General features: G+C 42.2%; 1 protein-coding gene across 1 annotated transcript; it reads left to right on the top strand.

Moving 5' to 3' along the window:
• Positions 1-5,962: 5,962 nt before the first annotated feature.
• Positions 5,963-7,013, top strand: LOC131354334 (uncharacterized; the record flags this gene model as incomplete). Its single annotated transcript, XM_058391854.1, has 1 exon — positions 5,963-7,013. A coding segment is annotated over one exon (672 nt), but the record flags the coding sequence as incomplete, so codon positions are not given.
• Positions 7,014-14,712: the final 7,699 nt, after the last annotated feature.

The raw sequence follows: 14,712 nt of genomic DNA on the forward strand, positions 1-14,712 counted from the left end.
GTAGCACCATTGTCTTGAATATTGTCGATTTCTCTAAGTCCCTAAGCCTCATCCCTCTCCCTGACCTTCCACTCGTGTTTGCAACAGCTGAGCTATTGTTTAATCATGTGTTCTGTTACTTTGGGCTCCCATTGACACGGTTAATGATTGTGCGTGTGTTTTCGCAAAGTTCCAAAAATTACACCAGACATCAACGATACACAAACCCATATTTGATGCAGTGACCATTTCAAAATATGATGCTGTTTCACTGCCCCATAGTGGCCATAGCCGGTAACTACGGTTCCTAGAATTATTATTAAGGAAGATCATCTTCTTTATATTCATGAAGATCTAAGGTTTTGTGTGAAGTTTGTTCTTGTAAGTGTATTCATGGAGAGGCAATGCCCTGAAGAATTAAAAAAGAACATATGTGAAAACATGAGAGTGAGCCTGAATAGTCCTGGAAAGCTTTATTTTGGTTTCTGTGTTCATTAATTACAGCAGGTAACCAAGGTAACCAATCAGAATGTGTACAGTCAGGGAATGTCACTGTCTACAAAAGTATTTATTATATGTTGAGATCTTTCCTTCAAACCAACCCATATTTCTCTTAACACTAAAACAGATTATTAGTAATTTCATATTTCTAAGTTATATCTAGATATTTTAAAGGTTTATTAAAGCCCGTAAAAATTCTAAATAAAGTATTATTACCATTTTTACAAACTATCATATTTCCAGACATAATACATATAGAACATTCTGCTACACTTATTTCAGAAATCAGTACAGATTTTATATATATCATTAGCAATATGATCAGATCTTACAATTTAATTTCCTTCATATGTTAGTGACACATAACTGACCATAAAACACCACAATCCCATTATTTTTTTGGATCACACAATCTCACAGTTGGTGCTGATTTCAACCAAATATACCAGGAAATCCAGGAAACCAGGAAATCCAGGAAACCAGGAAAGCCAGGAAAGCCTAACAGCTCTTTCCTAACAGGAAAGAGCTGTTAGGAGGATTCGCTATCTTACTGGGACTCTAAATGACTGGTTGTCCATGTTGTGTGTGTTTCTAGGAGCAGCTCTGTCTCTGCTCACTGCTCACCTTTATAGTGTTCACAGTCTGTTTCAGCTCCTGCACCTTCTTCTGCTTCTCCTGGATTCTCTGCTGGAATTTCATCTGATCCTCCTTTAACTCACTCTGAGGACAAATAAAATACATCTCACTGTTTATACATTATGTGTGAGTGTGTGTGTGTGTGTGTGTGTGTGTGTGTGTATGAGTGTGTGCATGTACGAGTCTGTGTATGTGTGTAAGTGAGTGTGTACATGTGTGTGTGTATGAGTGAGTGTGTGTGTGTGTGTGTGTGAGAGTGTGTGTATCTGATGACTTCATTACAGACTTCATTACAGTCATGTGTACTGCATGCTCCTCCTCCTCTCTTTCTTTCTCTAGGTCTTTCCACTCCCTTCCTTACACACACACACACACACTCACACACATAAGCAGGAAGACACTCGTCATTCCAGAGAAAACAAGTTTTTTCTGTGTCACTGTGTGAGTTCAGGAAAATGGCTGAGGCCAGTATTTCAGTAGATCAGGATCAGTTCCTCTGTCCAAGGCCTGTTCTACGCAGAAACAACATGCTGGCTGAAGTGGTGGAGAAACTGAAGAAGAAGACTGAAGTCCAAGCTGCTTCTCCTGCTCACTGTTACACTGGACCTGGAGATGTGGAGTGTGATTTCTGCACTGGGAGAAAACACAAAGCCGTCAAGTCCTGTTTCGTTCAAATTCAAAGTTCTAATTTTATTTGTCACATTCGTAATGGTACACAGTATGATATGCAGTGAAATGCTTACACGACTGTTTGACCCTTGAAAAAGGAAAAAGGAAAAGGAATAAGGAGAGAACAAAAGACAAGGATAAAATATAAAAATACGAAATATAAAATATAAGAATATGAATTATACTAAAAAATACAAGGTAAATATACATATACAGCAAGCGGTGCTGGACCAAAGCCAGCAAGATTATGAAGGACCTCAGCCATCCCAACAATGGACTCTTCTCTCTGTTGAGGTCAGGGAAACGTTTCCGTTCCTTGAAGGCGAACAGGAGCTTCTTCCCGCAGGCCATTCGGGCCCTCAACCAGTACACCTTGGATCTGGACTCTCTGGTCTTACCCCCCACACAACATAACATAACATTCTACCTCAGCTGATTGTTGCACATGCTAATACTGCACTACTCTGTACACACAATAACACTCACTGTACATCTTCTCTCTACATCTTTGTGTGTGCACTGCACTGTCACTTAAACTGGACATTATATTTTGCCTCATATACACTTCTACAATATATTTATATATTTATCTTACATTTGCAAACTCTTTTGCAACACCATTTCAATGTTGACTTTAGCAGACCATTTTATCTACATATATTCATATACTGTATCTTCTGTACATTATAGAGTCTACACATATATATTTATATTGTTTTATTTTTCACATATACTACACATATACTATATTGTACTATACATATTTATATATATATATATATATATAATTTTTTTTTGTTTGTTTTTGCTTTTATACTTTTTATATTTTTTTCACTTTTATATTTGTTACACATTTTTCTGTTACACATTTTCTTTTTTACTCTTTCCTCTGTAGTGAAAAGCATTTCACTACATGTCGTACTGTGTATGATTTCGTATGTGACAAATAAAATTTGAATTTGAATTTAAATACTCCAGGTAGGCCATCTCATTGTTGTCGGAGATCAATCCAACCACAACGGTGTCGTCAGCAAACTTGATAATGTTAGTGGAGTTGGTAGTGGCCATGCAGTTATACGTGTACAAAGAGTACAGCAGAGGGCTCAGAACACAACCCTGGGGGGCTCCAGTGCTGAGAATGAGTGAGTCTAAGACATGTCTGCCCATCTTTACTGCCTGTGGTCTACCAGTTAGGAAATTGGTGATCCACTGACTCAGAGATGGACTGAGTCCCAGGTGTTCTAGCATGGTGGTGAGTGTGGAGGGGATTATAGTGTTAAACGCTGAGTTGTAGTCACCAAACAGCATTCTAACATAATTCCCCTTTCTAGTGTCCAGGTGAGTGAGCAATGTGTGAAGGAGGTGGGAAATGGCATCATTGGTTGACCGGTTCGGACGGTAGGCGAACTGTAGTGGATCCAGTGTGTCTGGTAGTGAAGCAATGATGAAGTCTCTGACCAGCTGTTCAAAGCACTTCATCACTACTGAGGTTAAGGCTACAGGGCGGTAGTCATTGAGGGAAGCAGGATGGGGTTTCTTCGGGACAGGAACAATGATGGACTCTTTGAAGCATGTGGGGATTGCTGACTGGGTTAAGGAAAGGTTGAATATATCTGTGAACATGGGTGCTACCTGGTCAGTGCAGGCTCTGAGGACTCAACCTGATATTCCATCTGGTCCTGCTGCTTTCCTGGTGTTCACTTTCCTGAAGGCTCTCCTCACGTCATGCTCAGAGATGATGAACGCATTAGTGTTGGCAGTCTCTTCCTGTCTGCAGCCATTAGCATTAGCTGTAGCATTAACTTTAGCATCGGTAGCTGCAGCCTCAAGGTGAGCATAAAAGCTGTTCAGCTCGTCTGCCAGAGACACTTCTGCATTCATCATACTGGATGTTGGTGCTTTATACACAGTTATTGTCCTTATTCCCTGCGACAGGCTCCTAGAGTTACTCTGTTGGAGCTGTGACTCTAGTTTCCTTCCGGAGTACTGCTTCACCTCCTTTACCACTTTCCTCATGTTTTATGAGGCAGCCTTGTATGAATCCATGTCACCTGACGCGTGTTGTAGGCAGCAGTGCGAGATCTCAGAGTGTCACGGATGGTCTTATCCACATCCGGCATCTGATTGAGAAATGTTCTGATGGTTGTTTTTTGCACAGTATCATCTGCTAGTGTCCCTATGAATCCCACAACCGTTTCCGCAAACACATTGATTTCATTAGAGCTGTGCTGGAACATGTCCCTGCCCTTCATCACCACAGTCATCAATGGATCCATAACATCAGGACAGGTACCAACTCTCTTCAAGCAAGCAAGGTTTATCCCTATACTGAAGAAACCTGCTTTGGATCGCTCTGACATCAATAATTACAGGCCGGTATCACTTCTCTCCTTTCTCTCCAAAAATTCTTGAACAAATTGTTTTTAATCAGCTGTCTGACTATCTCTTGCAGAATAAACTCTGTGATCTCAACCAGTCTGGCTTCAAAGCAGCACATTCCACAGAGACTGCCCTTTTGGCAGTCACTGAGAAACTACATACTGCTAGATCAGCCAAGCTGTCATCGGTCCTCATCCTCCTAGACCTTTCTGCAGCATTTGACACAGTTAACCACAAGACTCTCTTGTCCACCCTCAGGAGTCTTGGAATTTGTGGAACAGGATGGGAATGGCTTGCCTCCTACCTGGATGGTCGCTCATATCAGGTAACATGGAAGGGATTGACATCTGCCCCATGCAGACTCTCTACTGGTGTCCCACAAGGCTCAGTACTTGGTTCTCTCCTTTTCTCCCTCTACTCCCACACTCTTGGCAAAGTTATATCCTCACATGGCTTTTCCTACCACTGCTATGCTGATGACACCCAACTTATCTTCTCCTTCCCTCCCTTGGACATGTTTTTCTGAGCATGCTAACCCACTAGCCATGCTATTAGCACACTAACCCACTAGCCCGGCTATCTTGAGTCTGCTTAGATTTTACATTTCCCCAATTATCTCTGTTATTCTACTTCATTTTAACACTATGTCGGTTGTGGGTTTGCCTTTGAGTGCTGGTGAGGATTCCTTCGAGCTGCACTCGGCGGATGTGGAGCTGGAGGCCGTGGAGAAGCAGATCCCCGACCTTCAGGTGAAGTTAGCCCAGCTGCAACAGTGGAGAGCCACGCTGGAATCATCCCGGGCTGACTCTCACCTGTCCCAGTTAAATCCGCGATGTGATTCGGTCACTCCCACAACCTCAACACCGCATGTTTCTCTGCCCAGGCCCAGCGCAGCTAGGAGGCGGCCCGCCCAGGTTTTGTTCACTTTGGCGGAGCCTGGATGCAGCAGCAGCGGAAGACACACGCCTTGCCCTGGCAGAGGACCTCTCCCCCTCTGCCGCCACCTGTCTTCAAGATCTCGACCCGCAACAGCTTCGCTCCCCTTCGCACAACGCGGTGATCATCAGAGACTCCATCATCCAGCACGTCCACGCTACCGCGGCTAAAGGTAATGTGCGCACTTGTTTTCCTGGTGCTCGTATTGTTGATGTCGCTGCACAGGTACCCGCGATCCTCACCAAGAACATCTGAGCTGTGGTCCTCCATGCTGGCACGAATGACATCAGGCTGAGGCAGACGGAGATCCTGAAGAAGGACTTCAGGAACCTAGTGGAGAAGGTTCGCACCACATTGCTCCCGACGAGGATCATCGTGTCAGGACCACTTCCCACGTTCCAGCAAGAAATCGAAAGGTTCAGTAGGCTTTTCGCATTTAATGAATGGTTACAGTATTGGTGTCAAGAACAGAATATACCATTTGTTGATAATTGGAATGTTTTCTGGGAGCGTCCTAGGCTCTACTGTTATGATGGCCTCGGACAACATATCCAGGACACTGCGCACCATCTGACTGGTAAGTCATTCCTCAGATTATATCTATAATAGCTACTGTTCAATTTACCAGACTAATACAAGTTCAAACATAGCTCGTCCTATAGAAACTGTGTCTGAAACTGTTCCCCGATTAGTGAGATTAAAAGATAAATTCGTTAATAACTCTCGAAATAATCTTATCACAATTAATCCTGAAAAAGACCAAATAGGTAAAGAAACACAATTTCTTAAATTTGGGCTTCTGAACATTAGATCCCTTGCACCGAAAGCACTTATTATTAATGAAATTAGACCAAATGAATACATTGGCCTAAATGAGTCTACTCCGTCAGGATATTCATATAAGTATGAGCCCCGTCAGACAGGTCGTGGTGGTGGTGTTGCAACGATTTATAATAATTCTCTTACCGTTACTCAGAAAACAGGATCCAGGTTTAACTCATTTGAAGTGCTTGACCTTAAAGTTGCACTCTCAGACAGGCATAAAAAATCCCTACTATATCTTGCTCTGGCCACCGTGTATAGACCCCTGGGGCCTTACGGTGTTTTACTTAATGAGTTTTCACATTTACTCTCAGATCTTTTGATCAGTTTTGACAAAGTGTTAATCGTAGGAGACGCATTTATAGATTTACTAAATTCCTTTGGGGTTAAACAAAACATTAATAGACCAACTCATCGTTTTAATCATACACTAGACTTAGTTATATCACATGGGACTGATGTTTCCAATATAACCGTTCTACCTCAAAGTGATGACATCACAGACCATCAACTCTTAGTGTACACTCTACGTGTAGAACATATTAGACACGTCTCTCCACATTATAAACTTGGTAAAACTATAACTCCGACCACTAAAGACAGATTTACAAACAATCTGCCAGATCTGTCTCAACTTCTTACTAGACCCCGAAATGCAGATGCACTAGATGAAGTAACCAACAGCATAGGAAATTTTTTACCAGCACACTAGACACTGTTGCCCCCATCCGACTAAAAAAGGTCAGAGATAAAACACCTGCACCATGGTACAATAGTCATACTTATGCCCTCAAGAGAGCAACCCGTAACCTCGAGCGAAAGTGGAGAAAAACCAAATTAGAAGTTTTTAGAATTGCGTATAAAGACAGTCTGGCCAACTATAGACAGGCTCTAAAAGCTGCTAGGGCTGAGCATCTGAGCAATCTGATTGAAATAAACCAGAACAATCCCAGATTCTTATTTAGTACAGTGGCTAAACTAACAAAGCATCAGATTTCTGGAGAGAGTATTTCAGCACAGTTTAGTAGTGAGGACTTTATGAATTTCTTCACTAAAAAAATTGATAGTATCAGGAACAAAATATTGGATGTTCAACCAGTGACGGCATCTGTTGATCCAGACCAGCCTATAGCCCCACATTTAAAGCTACAATGCTTTACCAGCTTGGGGCAGGAAGAGCTAGTTAAACTTATCACCACGGCTAAACCAACAACGTGTTTGCTAGATCCAATTCCAACCAGATTGCTGAAAGAAGTGATACATGCAGCTGGAGAGCCTCTTCTTAATATTATTAACTCTTCGTTATTTCTAGGTCATGTCCCAAAATCTCTTAAGTTAGCAGTTATTAAGCCTCTTCTTAAGAAACCGAAACTAGACCCTGATGTAATATCAAATTACAGACCGATTTCAAACCTTCCGTTTACATCTAAAATATTAGAAAAGGTGGTGTCAGCTCAATTATGCTCCTTCCTACAGAAAAACAATATCCTTGAAGAATTTCAGTCAGGTTTTAGGCCCCATCATAGTATAGAAACTGCACTAGTTAAAATCACAAATGACTTGTTTTTAGCTTCGGACCAAGGCTGCATCTCGATTTTAGTCCTGCTTGATCTTAGTGCTGCATTCCACACTATAGATCATAACGTTCTCGTAGATCACTCACAAAATCACACAGGTATGCAGGGACAGGCATTAAAATGGTTTAGATCCTACCTGTCTGATCGATACCACTTTGTAGATTTAAATGGAGAACTGTCCAGTGTAGTGCCAGTGAAATACGGGTCAGTTTTAGGACCTCTGCTTTTCTCAGTATACATGCTTCCATTGGGTAACATCATTAGAAGGCATGGGATTAGTTTCCATTGTTATGCCGATGATACCCAGTTATATATTTCATCAAAACCAGATGAAATATCTAATTTGTCTAGACTAACTGAGTGTGTCAAAGATATTAGAGATTGGATGACCAATAATTTCCTATTATTAAATTCTGACAAGACAGAGATATTACTTATTGGCCCAAAAACAAGTACACGAAGCTCTCGCAATTCAGCTTGCATCTAGAAGGATGCACTGTTACCACTAGCTCAACAGTGAAAGACCTGGGTGTAATATTAGACAGCAACTTATCCTTTGAAAATCATATTTCCAATATCACAAAAACAGCCTTCTTCCATCTTAGAAATATTGCCAATCTTAGGAACATTTTATCTGTATCTGATGCAGAAAAACTAGTTCATGCATTCATGACCTCCAGACTGGACTATTGTAATGCATTACTAGTTGGTTGTCCTGCATCTTCAATAAACAAGCTACAGTTAGTCCAGAATGCAGCCGCCAGAGTTCTTACCAGATGAAGAAAATTTGATCATATAACCCCAATATTATTATCTCTGCACTGGCTACCTGTGAAGTTTAGAATTGACTATAAATTAGCTCTACTCACGTACAAGGCTCTAATTGTTTTAGCTCCCACCTATCTCTCCAGTCTTCTAACATGTTACAATCCACCACGCTCTTTAAGATCGCAAAATTCCGGACTTCTAGTAGTTCCCAGAATATCAAAGTCCACAAAAGGGGGTAGATCGTTTTCGTATTTAGCTCCAAAACTTTGGAATAGTCTTCCTGACAGTGTTCGGGGCTCAGACACAGTCTCCCAGTTTAAATGTAGACTAAAGACTTATCTCTTCAGCCTGGCATACATCTAACACTTCCCATAACCTTGTACTCCAGTACATCTGATTAAATGCACATTCATCTAGTACTGCTAATATTATGAACAGCAGCTACAATTGCAATGCAATTGCATGCAATTATCCGTGCATACCAGAACCAGGTGGTGGCACTCCAGGCCGAAAATAGCCAGCTGCAGCAACAGGCCGCCACCCAGGCTGCACCCCCACCCACTCCCTTTAGTTGAGTTCTCCACTCCCAGAGAGGACACCTCTGAACCCATGCAGCTCGGGAGGGCACTCGAGTTTCGTCGGAGGAGTGCAGTCACCGTACTGAGCAGCACCTGTGCTACTACTGCGGCAAGCCAGCACACCAGGTCTACCACTGCCCTGAACGGCCCTCCAAATCTCAGGTGGGATTCCATATTCCTCATTCCAGCGTTTCAGTACCTGCTGTGTTGAGCCCCACTCATGACCATTTTTCTGTATCAGTGTTAGTAGATTCTGGGGCAGCCGTCAACATCATTGACAGCAGGTGAAGTTCCATCTACCCACCATTCCGTGCACCCCACCTCTACTAGTGACGGCCATCAACAACCAGCCTATTGGAGAGGGATTCCTCTACCGCCGCATGATACCATTGGAACTTACCGTGGGATTATTTCATCAGCTCCCCTGCTAACCCCATCATTTTGGTGCTACCCTGGTTACAGCTACATGATCCCCACATTTCCTGGAGGAATAAGGAAATAACACGCTGGTCATCTCACTGTTTGAAATCCTGCCTATCATCCACTCAGCCTAGTCCATGCCTCACCACTTCTGTTGAGAGCCCCTCAACCAGCACGACAGTCATCCTTCCCAGGGAGTACAGTGACCTATGGGAGGTATTCTGTAAAGAAAGAGCTACTCGCCTCCCTCCTCATTGTCCCTGGGACTGCGTCATTGAGTTCTTCCCCAATGCTTTTCCATCCAAGAACCGAGTGTATCCTCTCTCTCTCCCTGAGACTATGGAGGCCATGGAGGACTACAGTACATTGAGGAAGCACTCTCGGCCGGATATATATCTGCCCCTCTACCTCCCTGGCGGCAGAATCCTTCTTTGAGGAGAAAAAAGATGGCGGACTAAGACCCTGCATTAACCGCACATTATCCGTATCCTCTTCCCTTAGTGCCTGCAGCCTTGGAACAGATACAAGGGGCCAACATGGATTTAAGGAGCACACACAATCTCATGTGGATCAAGGAGGGTAATGAATGGAAAACGGCGTTCCACACAACCAGGGGCCGCTATGAATATTTAGTCATGCCCTATGGACTTACAAATAAATGTATTTTATTGGAGAATACAGAAATTTGGCTTCATTTCCACTGGTACCATGTATATGATTTAGTTTTAAGGCACACTCCCTGATGCAACTTTTTCCCATCTCATTGTTTAGGATTTTTTAATTTATACTTTCACCATTTATTTTTTTTCATTTCTTTTTCAGTTTTGTTTTGGTTTTTATTGATTCATCTTTTTACCTTTGATTGGTCTTGTTTGATGTGTACAACTTGCAGATTTTTAATCATTGAACTTTCTCCACCAAGGCTAATTTTACATAATTTGCATTTTGCACCAAATGTATGCATGTTGCATGATATAGCAGCGGCTCAATGTAACACTCTCCATAGGTGTGCATGTTTCTTTTCACACATTTTTTTAAAACATTACTGTGTTGAACAAAAGCAGAACATCTATTCTTATAGGCTATAAGAAGATTGCCAAGACCCTGAAACTGAGCTGCAGCATGGTGGGCAAGACCATACAGCGGTTTTACAGGACAGGTTCCACTCAGAACAGGCCTCGCCATGGTCCACCAAAGACGTTGTGTCGGAACTCAGAGCCCCCTTCGAGTGGACATATCACAGGGTGGAATTTTAGATTGTATCTATTTCTCTTAGCTTTCCATAATCTTGCCCAATGAACTCCACAAACATAAAACTTAGCCAAAATAAAAGAGATCTCAGTCAACAGATGAGAAGAAGCGGGTTTCTTTATTCAGCCATGCAGTCAACAACATGCATTTCTGAAGAGAGCAGCTGGTCTGAAAAACCCCGAAGAAGTCCCCTCTACTTATACCCCAGGCGCCCCGTGGCGCCTCCTTTTCTCTAATTTAAATATTTCCAGCAATTTCCCATTATATTCAGTGTATGGCTACTTTAGTCCCTCCTTCCTAATTTACATACATTTCCCAGTTCCCATTATTTTCGTATTTGTCCCGATACTGCCCCTAAATTTGTCCCGATACTGCCCCTCCCCTCGATGACGTCAATTTTCCTCCTCTCCAGTTCCCCTTATTTTTAGGCTAAGTCAACAATTTTTAGAAAAAATTGGCGCTTACTTATAGGCGCCACTTCCTCATTGACTTCATTTGACCGTCACCTCTCAAAGGTGCTTCCTCGGCTCATTCTGACCTCGCACGTTGCCCTCCACAACAATGTGTAAGTACCTTGCTCTCTTCCTCTGTCATTATGACTTTTCCCTCTACTTACTTGATCTAAGTTTTATTTATTATTTTTAAACTAAGCTGTGCCATTAAGCTGCCTCATATCCTTTTCTCTTTTCATCACTGTTGGTTACTGGTATTCCAATGCTATTGTCTCCTCTACCTGCCTATCACTGTCATGTCACAGTGACCTGGCCTACTTCCCACACTGTGTTCCTTTTTGCCTTAGTACACACTCTCTTTTGCTGATTACATAGTCACGCAATATGCACTTCACTCATCTCTTCCCATTTCCCATTTTTTCCCTTCTAGCTCAGTCAGCCCGCCGTGCTATCTTCCGGAGAAGTCCCAGGGGTGCTCTGCGATGCTATCGCCAGTATCAGCTATCCTGTCTGGCCATTGAACTTACTGGTTTCCTGGAACACCTATCTGAATCCTCTATCCCTGAGTCTCCACACCTCGCTCACCACATCGTGAGAGATACCATCTGTCTTGATCAGGGCACCCAATTTCACCCCACAACATGTGATCAGTCTACTCAGACCTTCTATTGGCACTGGACACGCACCACCTCTCAAGGCGTCCAGACTGAGGATGTCCCTGTTGTGATCTCCTCTGATGACTCTTCCTCTGACTCTTCTTCATCTCCTAATTCCCCTGACATTCCCCAACCTTCTCCTGGATTTGTGCCTTTGCCTTACAGTGTTCATGATATTCCCCAAACTTCTCCTGACTATTCGCCCCCAACTTCTCCCACTGATTACTCTCCAACTTCTCCTCAGGATCCTGAGGCCCCGTCTTCTACAACTGACCCTCCGGTCCCACTGATCCCATTGGATAGGCTGGCTGACTGAGCTGTAACTCCTAATGTTCCAATAAATTTCTCTTTTTCTGTCCTTTTCAGTCTCAGTGTGGTTATTACGCTAGCATGCTATTATTAATAATTCTGCATGATTATTATAAAGACTATAATTGTCATAAGGCTATACCTGATTATTATAGATTTGTATTAATCAAAGATAACTGCTTAATCAATGGCTAAATAATTCTTGATAGATATACACTACTTTTAGGCAGAATATTGCTAAGTCAGAGCTTAAAGCATTGAGTACATTATTTTTTAAGCTATTTTTAAAGCTAGGTATATAATTCAAAGCTGGGTATGCTATTTTTCTCCGACAGTTGAGTGCACATGCTCAGTGTCATATCCGGAGGTCGTCTTTGGGAAATAGATGTATGAGTGCTGCCAGCATTGCTGCAGAGGTTGACGGGGTGGGGGGTCAGCCTGTCAGTGCTTAGACCATACGCCACACACTGCATCAAATTGGTCTGCATGGCTGTCGTCCCAAAAGGAAGCCTCTACTAAAGATGATGCATAAGAAATCCCACAGTTTGCTGAAGACAACCAGACTAAGGACATGAATTACTGGAACAATGTCCTGTGGTCCGATGAGACCAAGATAAACTTATTTGGTTCAGATGGTGTCAAGCGTGTGTGGCGGCAACCAGGTGAGGAGTACAAAGACAAGTGTGTCTTGCCTACAGTCAAGCATGGTGGTGGGAGTGTTGTGGTCTGGGCCTGCATGAGTGCTGCTGGCACTGGGGAGCTACAGTTCATTGAGGGATCCATGAATGCCAACATGTACTGTGACATACTGAAGCAGAGCATGATCCCCTCCTTTCGGAGACTGGGCTGCAGGGCAGTATTCCAACATGATAACGACCCCAAACACACCTCCAAGACGACCACTGCCTTGGTGATGGACTGGCCAAGCGTGTCTCCAAACCAAAACCCTGTTGAGCATCTGTGGGGCATCCTCAAATGGAAGGTGGGGGAGCGCAAAGTCTCTAACATCCACCAGCTCTGTGATGCCATCATGGATGAGTGGAAGAGGACTCCAGTGGCAACCTGTGAAGCTCTGGTGAACTCCATGCCCAAGAGGGTTGAGGCATTGCTGGAATATAATGGTGGCCACACAAAATATTGAGACTTTGGGCCCAATTTGGACATTTCCACTTAGGGGTGTACTCACTTTTGTTGCCAACGGTTTAGACATTAATGGCTGTGAGTTATTTTGAGGGGACAGCAAATTTACTCTGTTATACAGGCTGTAAACTCACTACTTTACATTGTAGCAGAGTGGCATTTCTTCAGTGTTGTCATGTGAAAAGTTATAATAAAATATTTACAAAATTGTGAGGGATGTACTCACTTTTGTGAGATACTGTAAGTATTTCAACTTTATTTCTGTCTCTTTTTAAAACTTATTTTAGATATTGCCACCCATAAGTTTCTTTTGGGGTGCTTTTTTTTTTAACTGTATTCAACATTTCTGAGTTTGAACGTTGTAACTTCATATTAATAGCTGTGTTTTGTATTTTGTTGTCCAATCTGTAATAATTGTGTAAATATATTAATTTGACAACAGGTTGTAGTGTCTGGTGGAAATGTTTGCTTTTGTTGCATATGTTTAAAGTTTTGTGAGTATTGGAGTGTTTCGCAAACAAAATTAGTCATTTTGTCCAGTGAGCTTCAGTTTCAGCCTGTGTGTGTTAACTGTTTTGAAAATGTTATATCTGAGTGGACAAATATGTTTCAGTAAATGAAAAAAAAAACTCTGTGAACACGGGGTTGCTGTAATGGACTGCTTGGACAATTCCCTGTTTGACCACCAGAGGGCTTTGGTATCTGGTAGGGCTTTTGCTATGTCACTGTGTTTTTGTGCCATGTGCATTTGTTTGTTTTGTGTTTACAAGCGTATTTGCCTCACCCTCTGTCCTGTTTCCCCCCTGCCTTATCTGATTATGTGTAAGTTTTGTTCATGTGTAATCGTTTCGTGTTTGTGCTCCAGTATTAGGTTTCTGTTTTCAGTCAAAATCTGATATGAAGTTTGATGAACATACAGGCTGTTTGAGGACTGGTGGAACCAGAGGTAGAGGATAATGGTTGTTGACAGTCACTAGTGTAACCCGTATAACCCAGGCTACTAGTAAAGATTAAATAGAAATTGAATAAACAGGAATAACAGACGTGAGTTGACGAAAATAATTAGTTAAGCCCTGCCCATGTGCCGTTTCTTGGTGCGTGAGAGAAAGTTCCATTTTTCCCCCTAGAGATGAGAGAGTGAGTGAGATGAAGCAGCTACATGGAGATCCCAACATTCCTCTGCGCTAAATAAAAAATTTAAGAGAGAAAAGCAGCTGAATACGACAAATAAATAAAATTTCTAAGCAGATACAATAACACAGAAAAGCTGTCTTCAGATTAAGAGGAGGATGAGGCAGGGATTTGTGAAATAGACGCCGGTGTAGACTCACAGAGCATCAAAGTGCTAATATTGAACTTCCTTGTTTGAAATATATCAATTTCTCGCCTTGGTAAGTTACATTTTGAGTATTATGCTAATGATATGCAAGGAAAGTGCAACGAATTTGATAAAGAACTGATGCGAAGTGTGTTCATCTAGGCCATGCGAATAGTGCGTGAGCTAAAGCTAATAGAGCATGAGCTAAAGCTAACTTGCATGTAAAAGTGCTAATGAATTCTAACAAAGTATTGTAAAGTGTTGTATTTAAGTGTTGGTGTGTTCAGTAAGGTTGAAATGTTGAGTTAATGTGTTATTAGA

The sequence above is a fragment of the Hemibagrus wyckioides genome, linkage group LG06, assembly GCF_019097595.1.
Source record: "Hemibagrus wyckioides isolate EC202008001 linkage group LG06, SWU_Hwy_1.0, whole genome shotgun sequence".
NCBI lineage: Eukaryota > Metazoa > Chordata > Actinopteri > Siluriformes > Bagridae > Hemibagrus > Hemibagrus wyckioides.